Source organism: Tenrec ecaudatus, chromosome 14 (assembly GCF_050624435.1).
Source record: "Tenrec ecaudatus isolate mTenEca1 chromosome 14, mTenEca1.hap1, whole genome shotgun sequence".
NCBI lineage: Eukaryota > Metazoa > Chordata > Mammalia > Afrosoricida > Tenrecidae > Tenrec > Tenrec ecaudatus.
In genome coordinates, this window is record NC_134543.1 from 113,459,717 (window position 1) to 113,474,086 (window position 14,370).

General features: G+C 50.9%; 1 protein-coding gene across 1 annotated transcript in view; it reads right to left on the reverse strand.

Moving 5' to 3' along the window:
* The window catches only part of MYO5C (myosin VC), a 90,478-nt gene that overhangs the window by 22,640 nt on the left and 53,468 nt on the right, over positions 1 to 14,370 (reverse strand). Inside the window, exons 21-26 of the mRNA XM_075532307.1 lie at positions 12,606 to 12,771; positions 11,941 to 12,087; positions 9,351 to 9,515; positions 6,922 to 7,015; positions 6,452 to 6,515; positions 3,768 to 3,948 (exon numbers count right to left, since the gene is read on the reverse strand). Of these exons, the coding sequence (XP_075388422.1) occupies positions 3,768 to 3,948; positions 6,452 to 6,515; positions 6,922 to 7,015; positions 9,351 to 9,515; positions 11,941 to 12,087; positions 12,606 to 12,771 (817 nt within the window). The remainder of the gene's footprint in view (positions 1 to 3,767; positions 3,949 to 6,451; positions 6,516 to 6,921; positions 7,016 to 9,350; positions 9,516 to 11,940; positions 12,088 to 12,605; positions 12,772 to 14,370) is intronic.

A 14,370-nucleotide genomic window follows, 5' to 3' on the forward strand; every position in this document is an offset into this window, starting at 1 on the left:
AATTCAAAATAAGACATGTGCAGTGTGCATAGGAGTTTGCTCATAGTTGTTTTTTTTTTTTTAAACTATAGTCCGGCCCTCTAATGGGTCTGAGGGACAGTTAACTGGTCCCCTGTTTAAAAAGTTTGAGGACCCCTGGTCTAAGGCGTCAGGGGGTGCCCCCAAGGCATGTTCATATTTCTTCATGCTTAGTATACGGACAGTGACACATAAAATGAAATGAGATGGAATCTGTTAATATATCACACCAGAGAATTTGGACGTCCCCTTTAGCTAAACAGGAGGAGGTGAGTGACATCTACTGGTGACTTACTCCAAATGCAGTCACACAATTTCCGTCATTTAAGGTGCGGATTGTTGCCAGAAGGGAGAAAGATGAGTTACAGTGTGTCCTACAGAGTCGCTGTGAGTCAGACTCAATCCCGTGGCAGCGCGGTTTTGTAGCCAGAAGGAACCCTGGTGAAGTATTGAGCTGCTAACTAACTGCAAACTCAGTGGTTCGAACCCAGTAACCGCTCCGAGGGGGAAAGGTGAGGCTGTCTGCTCCCATAAAGAATTAGAGTCTCAGGAACTCAAAGGGACAGTTCTACCCTGTCCTGCAGGGATGCTAGGATTTGGAACTGACTCAATGGCAGTGGGCTGAGGTGGTACATGACTTCTACAGATTACCACCAAGCTCAGGTGGTCGCACAGAATGAATCAGAATCAGCTATCAGACTATCTGGTTGGTGCCCAGGTACGACTACCAACTGCTCTGAAAGTGATGACATTAGACTGTCCTGGTTCGAATGAGAGAAAAATGGGGAATAAATCTCATGATCATAAAGACAGACCAGGCTTACATGTGGGATAGGGGTTGGTGAACCCCCGAAGACTAAGACTCTCTGTCATTTCAGGTCTGGACATGAACTCACTCCATGGCTCAGTTTTCAGTCACAGGGCAGACAGGTCTATAAGGGGAAACACTAAGACTAGGGAAGGAGTCACACCCAACAACAGCCAACCACTTGAGATGGAAGGACAAAGGTCAGATGGATTAGGAAAGGAAAAAGGGCAATGGGGAACACAGGAGGAAGCGGGACAAGTGATGGTGCCTTGTGGGGATTGCAGTGGATGAACTGAAGCAAAGTGTGCATGGGCTGTTGAATGGAAAACGGATTTGCTCTGTAAACCTTGACTCAAGTCACAATAAAAACGGAAACAAGAAAAGAAAAAAAAAGAGGATTATGTTAAATGCAAGAAGCCTGACACAAAAGGTTTTTTAAAAACAAACAAACACAAACCCACTACCATTGAGTTGATTTTGACTCATAGTGATCCAATATCAGGTTTTTGAGGTTTTGGAAATCTTTACAGGAATAGAGAGCCTCATTCTCCTTCCTCCTAGTGGCTGGTGGGCTTGAACCTCCAGCCTTGCAGCACCACCAGGGCTATAAACTGTATGGTTTCTTCAAAAAAGAAAACAGCAAAGTGACCCTTTCGGATTATCTGGTCTAATCTTCCAATGTTAAATAATAGGAATTTGGGGCCCACAGAACATGGGCAGTTCTGTTAGGAAATTCAAAAGCTACCTGACATAATTCTAAAATAGCTTCTAAACCAGGCTACTACAGAGAAAATTTGCATAATATTAACAAATACAAGGAAGTACCCCCTCCAAAAAAGAAATGGAATCCCACCCCCCAAAAAAAGGTTTGTATTTAATTTTTTTTTTTTACAAAGCATCCTTATCACTTTCAAAGTCCTCTGCATCCAACTTCATACATTTGTCAAATCTGCGATTCCATTCTTGGAAACATTTTTTTCAACTCATCTGTTTGGATGGCTGACAGCACCTCCCTCCTTTGTTTGTTTTTCTTCACCTCTTCTACATCGTCAAACCGCTTTATTCTCATGTCTCTTTTCATTCGAGGAAGCAAAAAGAAGTTGAATGGAGCAAGGTCAGGTGAGTCAGGTGTGGGGGTCAAGAGTAGCATGCTGCTCTTTGCCCAGAACTGGTGCACTGAGATGGCTGCATGAGCAAGAGCATTGTCATGGCGACAAAACTGGTCTCCCATCTGCCTTCTTTGGCCTTTTTTTGTCGCACACTGTTATACTTTCTTTTCAGAACCTCCCCCCCAAAAGTTTGATTAACAGTCTGACCTGGTGGAACGAACTCCGAATCCCCCATGCCCCTCACATCAAAAAAACAAATGATCTTTGATTTCACTTGACAGGCTTTTTGGGGGCGAGGTGATGGTGCCGTCTTCCACTGGCTTGATTGATGTTTGCTTCTGGGGTCATAAGAATAGCAGCGTGCCTTGCCACCAGTAGTGACCTTGGAAAAGAGCCTGGGTCGCTTCAGAGCTGTTCTTTCAAAGCAGGGCATGTTCATAGTAGATGCTCTTTTCCTGGTCAGTCCGAACTGAGACACAAGTTTCCCAGTGACCCTTCTCGTTCCCAGATGACTTCCCCATCTCTTCGATGGTCTGTCGTCGGCCTTTGAGCACAAGTGCACACATTTTGTTGAGATTCTCGCCCGTTCAGGAAGTTCACGGATGGCCAGAACGAGGTTTGTCATCGAGCAAGATTTCAACTTTTTTGAAATAAGAAAACCACTCGTACACTTGAGTTTTTCCTTGTAAGCTGTGTTCAACATCACCACAGTCTCTGCGACATTTTTCCCGAGCAAGAAACAAAATTCCATAGTCACATGCTACTCTTTTAAATCACTCATCACAAAAGATGAGGTTCAAGCGAAACTACTTACTTTCAAGAAAAAAAAAATTCACTATGACCAGACTCTTCCTAGGCGATGCCACTGGGTGCACTGATGGTTCACCTAGCAGGAGGGGGGACGTGGGGATGCGTACTACCAAAGCTCCACCTAGCGGAGATTTTTCCTCATTTTTTTTTTTTGTATCCCCTCCTAATCTACTAACACGCATTTCACAGTTAGCGGAAGCTTAAAAGCGGCCCAAAGGACACTGAGATGTTTTGCTCCCTGCCCGCCCCCCAACCATTGTATTTACGAGGATCTGAGTTTCCTGATAAGGAAGGAATTCAGTTAAGCCTCAGTTGTCCAAGTATGGGTCAATGCCTTGATGGAGCTTCTAGTTCAAATGCAAGATTCAGATAATAATAAAAATATTTCTAGACGCAAACGGCCTCGTCTTCCTCCTGTGGAGTAGCGGGTGGCTTCTTCAAGTCAATTCTGAATCACAGCGACGCTACAGGGCAAAGTCAAACTGCTCTCCAAGTCCTGACACTCACACCTTACGGGAGTGGACAGGCTCACCTCTCAGCAGCAGAGTGGCCCTGGGTCGGCACTGCTGACCCTGCTGACCACAACTCATGACATCACCGGGGCTCCTTGATTCAGATAATATGGTCATTTCAAATCAAAGGCAGCTTTGGAATTTACACTTGGAATAATCAAAGGAGAAAGCGAGTCCTTTCTTCCGGGACTTTACATAGATTCTTTTGGCACACGTGAGCGAGCACCCTGAGGCGCAGTGGTTAAATTGCTCAGCCATGTAAAGGTGGGCAGTTTGAATCCACAGGTGCTCCACAGGAGGAAGACAAGGCAGTCTGCTTCTAGAGCGATTGGCAGCCTCGGACACCCTATGGGTGATTCTACTCAAGTCTTAACGGGGTGCTAACCGACAACCCAGCAGCGGGTCTGGGATTTCAGTTGTCTGATCCTGGGGAGCCCATGCACCTGTTCTTACAGGAGCAGGAAAGTTGCAGGTGATGGGGCTCATCTGAAAGTCAGAGGCAGCGTCTACCTTTGTCTGCAAGCTCAGCCGGGCCACTTCCCCCTTCAAGCCTCCGGAGGCCACACGCTCCTCCTCCAGCTGCTGCTGGAGCTGGACCTTCTCGTCTTTGAGGGCCTGGATGTCTCCTTTCAGAGACCCGATCTGCTTCTCATATGCTTGGGCTTTCACTGCAAAACTTTTCTCGAGGAGTCTAGGCAGCAAAGGAAGAAACGGATTAATTTGCCAGCGTCTTCCCCTTGAATGAGAACAATTCATCATGTTGAAAACAATGAGGAGCCCGGGAAAGAGCTTCATCACCACCTGTGTGAGCCCCAGGAGACGAGGTCCTTAGTTCTAGGACGCGCTTACCAGTTCCTGTAAGTTAAAGGCAGCCTCTTCAGAGCTGAGAAGATGGCCCCAGCTGAGAAGATGATGCCCGGGGAGTGCCAAGACATTGCGCTTAAAGACTCAGTGGGTGCGAGTGGGGGGGCACTGCACCCCACAGGCCCCCTGGTTTCCTGCTGCCCACTGGACAAAACACTGGCCTTGGATGAATGCTGGCTCCTTCTCGGTCCCAAGGATCCTAAGGGGACCTGGTTCTGTTCTAATCATATGAATCCAGCCACTGGAATACCCCGAGGCCTGGGCCTTCAAAGATTCTAAATAAAAAGCACCAAATGCAGGTGGTCCGATGTCCGTGGACACCCAATTCCTTGTGAGGAGTTCTCAACTGAATAGGAAATTAGTGATGGCTAAGAAAATAATCGAATAAAGACAACATGACCCCGACTGGTCCAATACAGCCCAACAGGGGACCAGTCGGAATCAAAGCTGCCCCAGGGCCTCTATGCATGTCCTAGGCCATTATACTACATTGCTGGGCTGGACCTCCAGTCCTCTCAGTTCTATGACTCACTTTGAGAGCACCAAGGGGCCCTCTCTGTCCCCCGACAAAGTCACACTCCTAAGAGATTACCTGCGCTCCTTTCGACATAGGAACACATCTTTTGTTTCCAGGATATTCAGAAACCATTGGTGCTCCTAAGAGGTTGATAAAAGAATCGCTGAAGATGCCAATTGTACGTAGCTAGGGAGTCTGATGTCAAAAGAACCTTAGGTTTGTACCCCACCGGAACAGGCGTGCATCCACAGACAGCGGGCATCTCTGTGCTTCTCAAGGGCTGAGCCAGGGGCCAAGGCTTGCCCGGTGTGCCGGCAGGGAGCAGAGTGAGCCACAGGCGACTGCCGGAGATGAAGCAGAACGAGAGCCTAGAAATACCTCCTTATGCCCCTTTGATCTGCCTGCCTGCAAGCCTGGAGCTCACCGTCAGGATGCCACGCTGCACACATGACCTGACCTTGGCCTGGTGCTCAAGTCCACTGCTTGAAACGACTGCGTCTAAGTGGCCCCGGCCCAGAGTGAGATGCCAAAAAAAAAGCTTACCTCCTCTCTGAGTGTGAAGAGCTCATTGAAAGAAAAAAAAAAAATATATATATATTCTCCCCAAGGAAAATTAGTTAAATATGCATATTTAAAAGCTGATGTAAGATCATAAAACATTTCATGTATTTGTTATCTCTTGGGGCTCTTCAAGGACATGCCCTTGCCTAAGCCCTTGGGGATCCAGGCCTGCTAACTGCACAGGGAAGCTGCCTCCTACCCAGCAGGCAGCACTCTGCCTTCCAGCTCCCCGCAGAGACTGGCCAAGCAGGTTCCTTCTCGCCCCAGCCCTGTGCCAGGCAGTCCTGACCTTCAGATCTGAAAGGCTTTGCGCTGCCTCCTTAAGAGGAGAGGGCCCAGGCCTTTGGGAATTAGCGGAGGGGTTGATAAAGAGACAGGCAGAGTTCCTGTAGCACAGGGTTCTGGGGACCTGCCTTAATGGTTTGAAGTGTGTCATGCACTTGACTGCCCAGGACAGAGGGCACAACGAGCGGGGGAAGGGAGGGACGTTTGTTTTCTACGGAGTCATCTTAACCTAAGTCCCCTGGTGGTTAAGCATTGGGCTGCTAGCTGCAAGGTCAGCAGTTCAAAAACACCAGCTGGTCCTTGGGAGAAAGACGGGGCTTTCTACTCCCCTAAAGAGCTACCATCTCGGCAACTCACACGGCCAGATCTACCCTACAGGGTCATGGTGAGCAGGTATCAACTCCATGGAAGTGAGTTTGAGTCTGGGATCTTAATCCTGACCGTCCAGTCTGGTAAGCACTGGGCTGCATCGGCAAGGTGGGTGGGTCGACACCACCAGCCCTTCTGCAGGAGAAAGAGGAGGCTGTCTGGTCTTGTAGAGGTTTGCAGCCTCAGAAGCCCTCTAGGATAGAGTTGTCATGGGTCAGAATCGATGGATGGCAGTGGTTTGAGCTGTAACTCAGACGTGCTGGAAGTGGAACGGGTGGCAGCCTCTGAACCTTGCATCCTTCCGGCAACGAAGGGAAGTGAGAAGTCCCCGGGGTGGGCATTGGGGGGGGGATGGGGATCCATGGTGCCCGTCCAGCAGCAGTCACCCGGGCAACTCCAGAAGCTGTATTGTGTCCCAGAGGTGCGCAGCGTGGGGCTTAGCATCCACACGTCCTAAAGCCTCTCACCTCTGAAAAATAATATCCACACCCTGCCCCCCTGCCTCTGGGATCTGCTCTAAGCTGGCTGCTGGCGGACAGCTGTGGGGAAGCAACCTAAGGAAAAACAGCAGGGAGAGAGAGCAAGCGAGCTGTCATACACTCTCTGTCGTTCCTCCTTCTGCACGTCGTCAAAGAGCTGCCTGGTGAGCTTGTCCATTTTCTCTGTGAAAAGAGAAGGCTCGTTGAAACCGCTCTGCCAACCCAAGGGCTGGGGTGCTTCGTGTCAGGCTGAACAACCTGAGACCATCAAATCAATCGTGTGACATTGCTTATTAAAGAGACTGGAGGGAAGAGGGTGCGCCCCAGAGGGACTGTTCCATTGGGTTGCTGTACCTCGGAATCAACTTTCTAGGCCTGTGTTTACTTCCGATCTATAGGGTACAGTTACCGTCATTCAAAGACGATATGCCCCGTGGCAAACTGAAATTTGCTTGTTACACTAAGTGTGCATCAAAGTGAGACCCCCACCCCCTCAGCTTAAAACTCGGTCCACGTCAGCCTTACTTACTCAGGGAACGGGTGCGTGAATGAATGGGGGTACCGCCCCCACCCCTCCCCGGAGCGTTACCTTTCAGCTCTTCTGTCTTTTCTTGGAGCTTCAACTGTATTTGCTCTTTTTGTGTTTCTAGTTCTGAATTCTGCTTCTTAAGCTTGGCCAGTTTCTAGAAAGGAGGGAAAAAATAAACAAAAAATGGAAAACCTAATGTCCACTTTGGTCACCATCACTGCCTTTCTTGGGGGAGAACTGTATAATGATATTAACATTTTCCCCCGATAGAGGACAGCAGTCATCAGCCCACTACAAGACGCTGCATGTAGTTTCACATACAAGCACTTGCTGTGATTCCCAGCCAAGCTGGCCCAATAGTGGCTGAAACCTGAGAGAGGGAGGGAGGGGGGGGGGAGAGAGAGAGAGAGAGAGAGAGAGAGAGAGAGAGAGAGAGAGAGAGAGAGAGAGAGAGAGAGAGAGAGAGAGAGAGAGAACTCTTCTTGCTGGAAGGGAAACTCCAGTCTGGACTTGAGTATTTCAATCGGTGTAGGAATTGACTATTTATTACCTACCGTGAGAGACAGGCTTACTACAAGATGTAGAACGGGTTCACATTTTGAGCATTCTGTTGAAGGACTTCCTGGGAGCCCACGTGTCAGGGAGAACTGTACTCCACAGTGTTTGCAGTGGCTCATTTTCAGAAAGAGTGGCATAGCGGCTAAGCATCTGCGGGTTTGCTGCAAGGTCAGCAGTTCAAAACCACCGTGGGACAAAGAGAGGGCTTTCTGCTCTCGGGAAGAGTTACTGTCTTACAGAAACTCACGGGGGCAGTTCTTCCCTGTCCTATAGGGTCACCGTGAGTCATCGTCGACTCGATGGCAGTATTTGCCTTTGGTTTTTGGAGACCAGCCTTTCTCCTGACATGCCTCTCAGTGGACCCACCGGTCTGCAGCGGATCGTGTTAGCCAGGGAATCTATGAGCCAGCATCGGTTCACCGCAGGGTTCAAGGGCGTGGCTGGAGCAGAACTTCTCTGGCCAGGCTGGCAGCCAAGGCCCCCTTGGTGTTGGCGGTCTGTGATTGGCTGTGCTGGTATACCTGGGCATCTGAGCCATGGGGAGGGTGAAGGGGTACCACCGCCCTGGGGTTCCTGGCAGCTATCACCCTGGGTGTGTAGGATTTGGACAAGCACAGGAGACTGGACCCCCTTTTAGGAAACAGTAGCTCGCACTGGTACCGGGCTCCACAATAGGCAGCTGGTAAATGATTCATCTGAGAAGGATATCCTCTTAACAAGACTGTCAATTGATTTTTGTTCTCTCTTTGGGTCACGAGTTGGGCTGCTAACTGCTAGGTCAGCAGTTTGAAACCACCAGTCGCTCTGAGGGAGAACGATGAGGCTTTCTACTCCCATAAAGAGTTACCATTTTGGAAGCCCACAGGGAGAGATTGACCCTGGACTATAAGGTTGTCACGAGATGGAATTGACTTGATGGCAGGGAGCGGGGTTGGGTTGATTTTACATTTGAGGGAACCACAGTTCAGAGAGTGTGAGTGACTTGCGCGGGGTTGTTCTCGGTTCTGTCTTGGCAGATATAATATGTGGGGGCTTTCCAAAAAATTCATAGAAAAAGCCCACAATCTTTTCATCCCATGTGTCCATGAACCTTCTGAAGCCCCGCTGTGTGAGAGCCTGGGTCATCTGACTCCAGGTTTAGTCTCCAGTTCTCCTCACCGTCCTGCGTAGGGGAAGACTGGGCCCATGGTTTGCACTTGCTACGGGCTGAACTTCGTCCCCCTGAGACATGTGCTGTAAACCCTAACCTCTAAGCCTGTGGTTATAATCCCACCTGGGGATGGGCTGCCTTTGTCACGTTAACTAGACAGGATTAATGCAGGGTGTATCATGCATAGGTCCTGTCTGATGTATAAAGGAAACTGGTGGACTAGCAAGTATCCAAAGGCCGAGGCTGGGTCGGGGACGAGACGGGGAACGCGGAGCCTCGTGAAGCAGAATCTCAGAGAGACAAGAGCTTTCCTCTGAGAGCCCACACTGCGCCCTGGTGGTGTCATGGATGATGCACTGGGCTGCTGCCTGCAAGGTCAGCAGTTCAAAACCACCCGCCACTCCAGGGGAGAAAAACCAGCCCTTCCCCTAGACTTGAAACCACAGGGAATTACAGTCTCAAAAAAGGACAAGATAATGGCAGATAAGGGACAAGAGACCAAGATTCTCCTGGGTGCATGGGGGCCAGGCAGCGAGGGCTCCGGCTCAGGCCTAGCATTATTCTGAAAAGCATATAGGTTAAGCACTGGCCTCCTGGTCATCTCCCAGACTGGCCTTCTGACCTCGCTCTGGCTCAAAGCAGACTCCCTTGGGTTACAGCAGTCAACACCAGAGTCCAGCTTGCTCTGGAGACCTCTGCTACCCCAGAGAAGGTTGCCATGACAACCCCTCCCCGGGACAGAGTCGTACGGAATTCCCGTAGTCACCAAACCAGCCCAGACCTCTTCCACGGTGTCCTTGAATCTCCTCCCGGTCTCCTCGTAATGGTGCCTGTGAGCGGCGGCTCGCGCCAGCTCAGACTCCAGCTTCTGAATCTTCTCCACGTCGCTGGCCCGGAGAGTGGCCAGGCTGGTCAGCTTCTCCACCAACCCATGGCTCTCTCTGTGCTACAAACGGGAAGCGGCAGACGGTTAGAGGCTTACTCAGGACAGACGCCGGCCTGTTCTCTTCCCTGTGGGGCCCATCCAAGGCCAGAGCTGCAGGGTCGCCCCAGGATGGTGCTCAGGCAGATCTAGAACAGGGCAAACAGTGCCCAATCCACCCGTGGCCCACGCATTCACTCATCAAGGCTTGGTACCGTAGAGGGTCGGCAAAAACGGGCAGTCTCCCAACGAGATGGAGAGAGATGATCAACACAGTGGCTCCAGAAATGGGCCCAACCATAGCAACCATGAGTAGAATTGCGCATGGCCAGGCAGAGTTTTCTTCTGCCGTCCATGCAGAAGACCTGGGTTTGATTCCCAGGTAAGACACCGCACGCCTGTTATGGAGGCCCAGGGGTTGTCATGGTGCTGAAAGGGTTTCAGCAGAGCTGCTAGACCAGCGCTTCTCAACCTGGGGGTCGCGACCCCTTTGGGGGGGTCCAACGACCGATCCCCGATTCATACCAGTAGCAAAATGACAGTGGTGAAGTAGCAACGAAAATAATGTTATGGTTTTGGGGGGGGTCACCACATGAGGATCTGTATGAAAGGGTCGCAGCGTTAGGAAGGTTGGGAACCACTGTTCTAAACTGAGACGAGAGAAAGGCCAGGAGTTATACTTTTGAAACATTTCGGCCAAAGAGAACCCTTGTGATCTTAATGATGCAGTCTGCAGCCAATCACAGGAGGACGTGGGATCGATCAGGCAGAGATCTACTCTGTTGTGTTTGGGGGTGTTGTGAGTCACAGATCCACTTGACAGTAGCTCTGTGGTAGTTACATAACTTTGTGTCAACTTGATATATGGAATATGACACGTGGTTGGAGTCTGGCCTGTCAATCAGGTCATAGCCTGATGGGACCTCCTTGTGGGCGTGGCCTCTTTCATCAGGAGGGCCCTAGGAACCTCCCCTCTCTCTGCTGATACCATGTGGAGACCTGCAGGAGCCCTGGAGATGTGCCCACTGTCGCTGGATCCACAAGACTCTGCACCCACTGGCCAGTGATGTCCCTGCGGTCTGCAGATCCTTGCATGTGACTGCGTGAGTCTGAAGAGGAACTTACGGACCATCGGACTTGATGAATTTTGGTTGTACTGGGCTGAGCTGTTTTCCTGATATACAATTACCTCTTGATATAAAGCTCTTTCTTACACATATAGGAGCGTGGTCGTTACATAGTACATGACACATAATCTCGTGTCAACTTGAGAGGGTTACAAGTGAAGGGGTGGAGTCTGGCCTGTCGATCAAGATATAACCAATGAGGCCTCTGTGTGGACATGGCCTTCTCCTGAGAATTCTAAGAACTCCTGGGTTTCCTCCTTGGAGGCAGGAGAGAGTCTCTCTCTCTCTCTGCTCACTCCCTTAGAGACTCTCTACCGACAAGCCTTAAAACTCACTCCCTATGAGCCATTCCTGAGGAGAAGCCACATGAACCTACCCTGATGCAGCCAGAACCCTGGACCTGGAGAAGTCACATGGAGACCCCTGCCAGCACAGAGATGCTTACAACGCCACTGGATCCACAAGACCTCCCACCCACTGGATTGTGATCTTCCTGCATTCAGTGTCATTGCAAGTGTTCCGTGAGTCTGAAGAGGACTTTATAGATTGGTATCAGATATATGGGCTAATATCAGACTTACAGACTTGATTTGAACTAGGCTTGGATGTTTTCTCAATATTCAACTGCTCTTGTATATAAACCTCTGCCTTATATGCATATGTGTGTCCATGGATTTGTTTCTCTGGTCTACCTGGACTAACACAAGCACCCAAAAACAGGACCTTGCATACAGCTCAGTTCAAGGTTAACCCCTAGAGAATCTCAGAGAGGCCTGGGAGTGGGTTTTACAGATCTGGACACTGAAGAGTCCCCTCAGGACTATTAACAGCCTTCCTTACCCACTGAGAGTGTATGGGTTTTCTCTTGGCAGTGGGAATTATATGAGGAATTTTTCCAAAGCCAGGTAGCCCTGTGGCTAACCCATAGACATGAATGGCCACCTTTGGGCAAGTGAACACCCACTCTCAGCCTCAGCCCTGGACAGACCAGCCCCGAGGAAGCAAGGCTCTGCACACGGAGAGCTTTTGTTACACTTTAGTGGCACTCCTGTTGGAAGAGGCTCCACACCAGGACACATGGCTTGGCGAGCAGACCTCCAGCAGGATTTCAGCCTTTACTTTCCGTCTTGGACAGGGACTCTTGTGCAGCGAACAATCTATACAACTGGATGTCGGGAACCGTTTATAACGCGCTTCTATGGTCCAACTGGTACCCCATTCAAACTTCCTAACATGGGCACAAATCTTAACAGCACAGCTAAGGACCCACAGAAAGGAGGTCAGAGAAAAGTATATGCAAAAGGTGTATCATTAACACCCACCTGGTCTTCCAGCTTTTTCTGCAAACGCTGGACCCTGTAAGTCAGCTGAATGTTCAGCACGAACCGCCGAATACTTTGGAATCTGCGTCTGGCCAGCCACGCCCGGGCGTACTTCTGAAGGATAACAGCCTTGTGTTCCTGCAGCATCTTAAAAAAAAAAAAGAGGACCTGATGCAAGGGGCTTAAGTGGAGAGCAAATGCCTTGAGAATGATTGGGGCAGGGAATGTATGGATGTGCTTTATACAATTGATGTATGTATATGTATGGATTGTGGCAAGAGTTGTTGGAGTCCCTAATAAAATGTAAAAGAAGAAAAAAAAATAAATAAATAAAAACAAGTTTGTGCTGGCGGAACGCCGGGTCTCCACGGCTCCGCTCGTCAGCATCTCCAAAGCTGGAAGATGCAACTTCTATCCGATCCATGTGAACAGGGTCAAGTGTGATGACCTTGTCATCGGACCACAGAGCCCTGGCACAGCAAAGCTTCTGAAGGGACAAGCCCAGTCTCCGTGTGTCAGGCTTGCACGAGCGGACACTCACAGGCCAGACTCCTTGCTCCAGGGAGCTCGTCAGGGGGATGTCCGTCTCACCGTGGGCAGCGAAGACGAAACCGAGGCCACTTGGAAAACCCACCTCCCAAGAAAGCACGTGGCCTCCGCCATACCTTGCGATACTGCCTCCTCGCCAGGAGTCCCCGCGTGTAGGCCTGGATGGTGATGGTGGCCACGCGAATGAGCTGGTACAAATTGCGGACCAGGTACCCCCGGCAGTGCTTCTGGATGATGATAGCTGCCCAGGCTTCTTTTAAGGCTGCTGCCGTGATGGCCTTCCTGCGTTAGGCAGAAGGAATGCAGAGGAGAGTGGGTCACCCCCACTGGGCTGTCCCAGCCCCGTAAGTATGGGGAGCCCTCTGGAGGTGATAAACTATTCGCGTGGTTTGCAGAGTTACACCTCGCTTCTGTGAGTGGTGTATTCTAGCGCCTTCTCCAGGCCTGTGCTCCTCCTTGCTTCGCCTCTCCTCTGCACTCTGAGAAAGAGCCAGCAGGGCTCCCGTGGTGGTGACCGTGAGACAGGCTGGATTTGCATCGCCCTGGCTAATTTATTCCTTCACTTGGGCGACAAACCATACAGGGGGCGCTGGGCCACCGTCTGTCTGTAGACAACGTCCTAGTGGAACTGGGCCAGGCAAGCTATGTACATCGTATCCGAGGGAGTGCTTGCGGCCGGCACCCTCTGAACGGCCAGCAAAGCCCCGATAGTCACTGCCTGCCCCTGCGCAGGACAGGGTTGCCGGTGCTTGTCTAGAGGACCAGGGACGAAGACCAAGCTGCTGCTTGCAGATCTCACAGGCCATGGAGGGAGCAGACTGAACCCGGGTCAAAGGGAAAGAGAAATAAGCGATAACACAGGGAAAAGAGCGGCTTTCCTGCTAGGGCAGAGCTGCTGCGGGATTTCTGCAGGCCGTGCTGGAAACATTCAAAAAGGGGGATGTTGTCTGGAACTGCCAGGCTAGCGGGTTCAAACTGAATGGAACTCATGGCCATTGAGTTGCTGCCAACCCGCAGTGACCCTCCTGCTCTGGGGGCGCAGTGGCCGTGAACTGGTCTGCCAGTCGCAAGGTCAGCTGTTTGAAACCACCAGCCACAGGGCTTCCTACTCCTACTTCTGCCAGGAGTTCCAGTCTTGGAAACCCACAGGGGCGGGTCTCCTGTCCTGTGAGATTAGAGGGCCCATGGAGAAATCCGAGGCCAGGACTATCGACGGACACCACTTTCACGCAGAGTGAAAGCCTTTACAGAACACTCACTGAGTGGTAACTGCTGTGCTAGGTATGAGGTTTCGGGGCAACGGGGATGAGACAGGTGGGGACCTGTCCCCTTGGAGCTTCCATTTGCTTGAAGGCATTGAGGCCACAGAGGTCCTTGACTACGTCAAAGACTGAGAGGCTCTGGAGGAAAGGGTTTTCCTGGGTTACGGAGCTAAGGCCTGGATGGAGCAGGGGCTCAGTCAGGTCCAGCCTAGGGAGATGAGAGAAAGGAGCCGGGAGGAAGGCTGCAGCGAGGAAGGCCCAACAAGGGCCCGGGGCCTCAGGGCATGCTCACGGTGTTTCCGGCATTTTATCTGCAGTGCAATGAGTGGGACAGATGCACTGGGCAGGGAAAGGTAGCATCACCAGGCCTTGGCAATTCCCAATCAGAAAGGAGGCATGAGTTTGGGGTGGAAGAGAATGCTTGTGTGTCCTGCCCCAGAGACGGCGGCTATTATCTGAGCCCAGAAGCACACGGGACAAGCAGGCCTATGTCTGCTCCAGGGAGCCTGCACCCACACTCGGGTCCCACACCGGGCAGAGCCGGTACTTCCTGTCCCTGAGAACCACATGGTCTCACTTCAAGGCTGAAGGCCATCAGAAGTCACCTACACACACACAC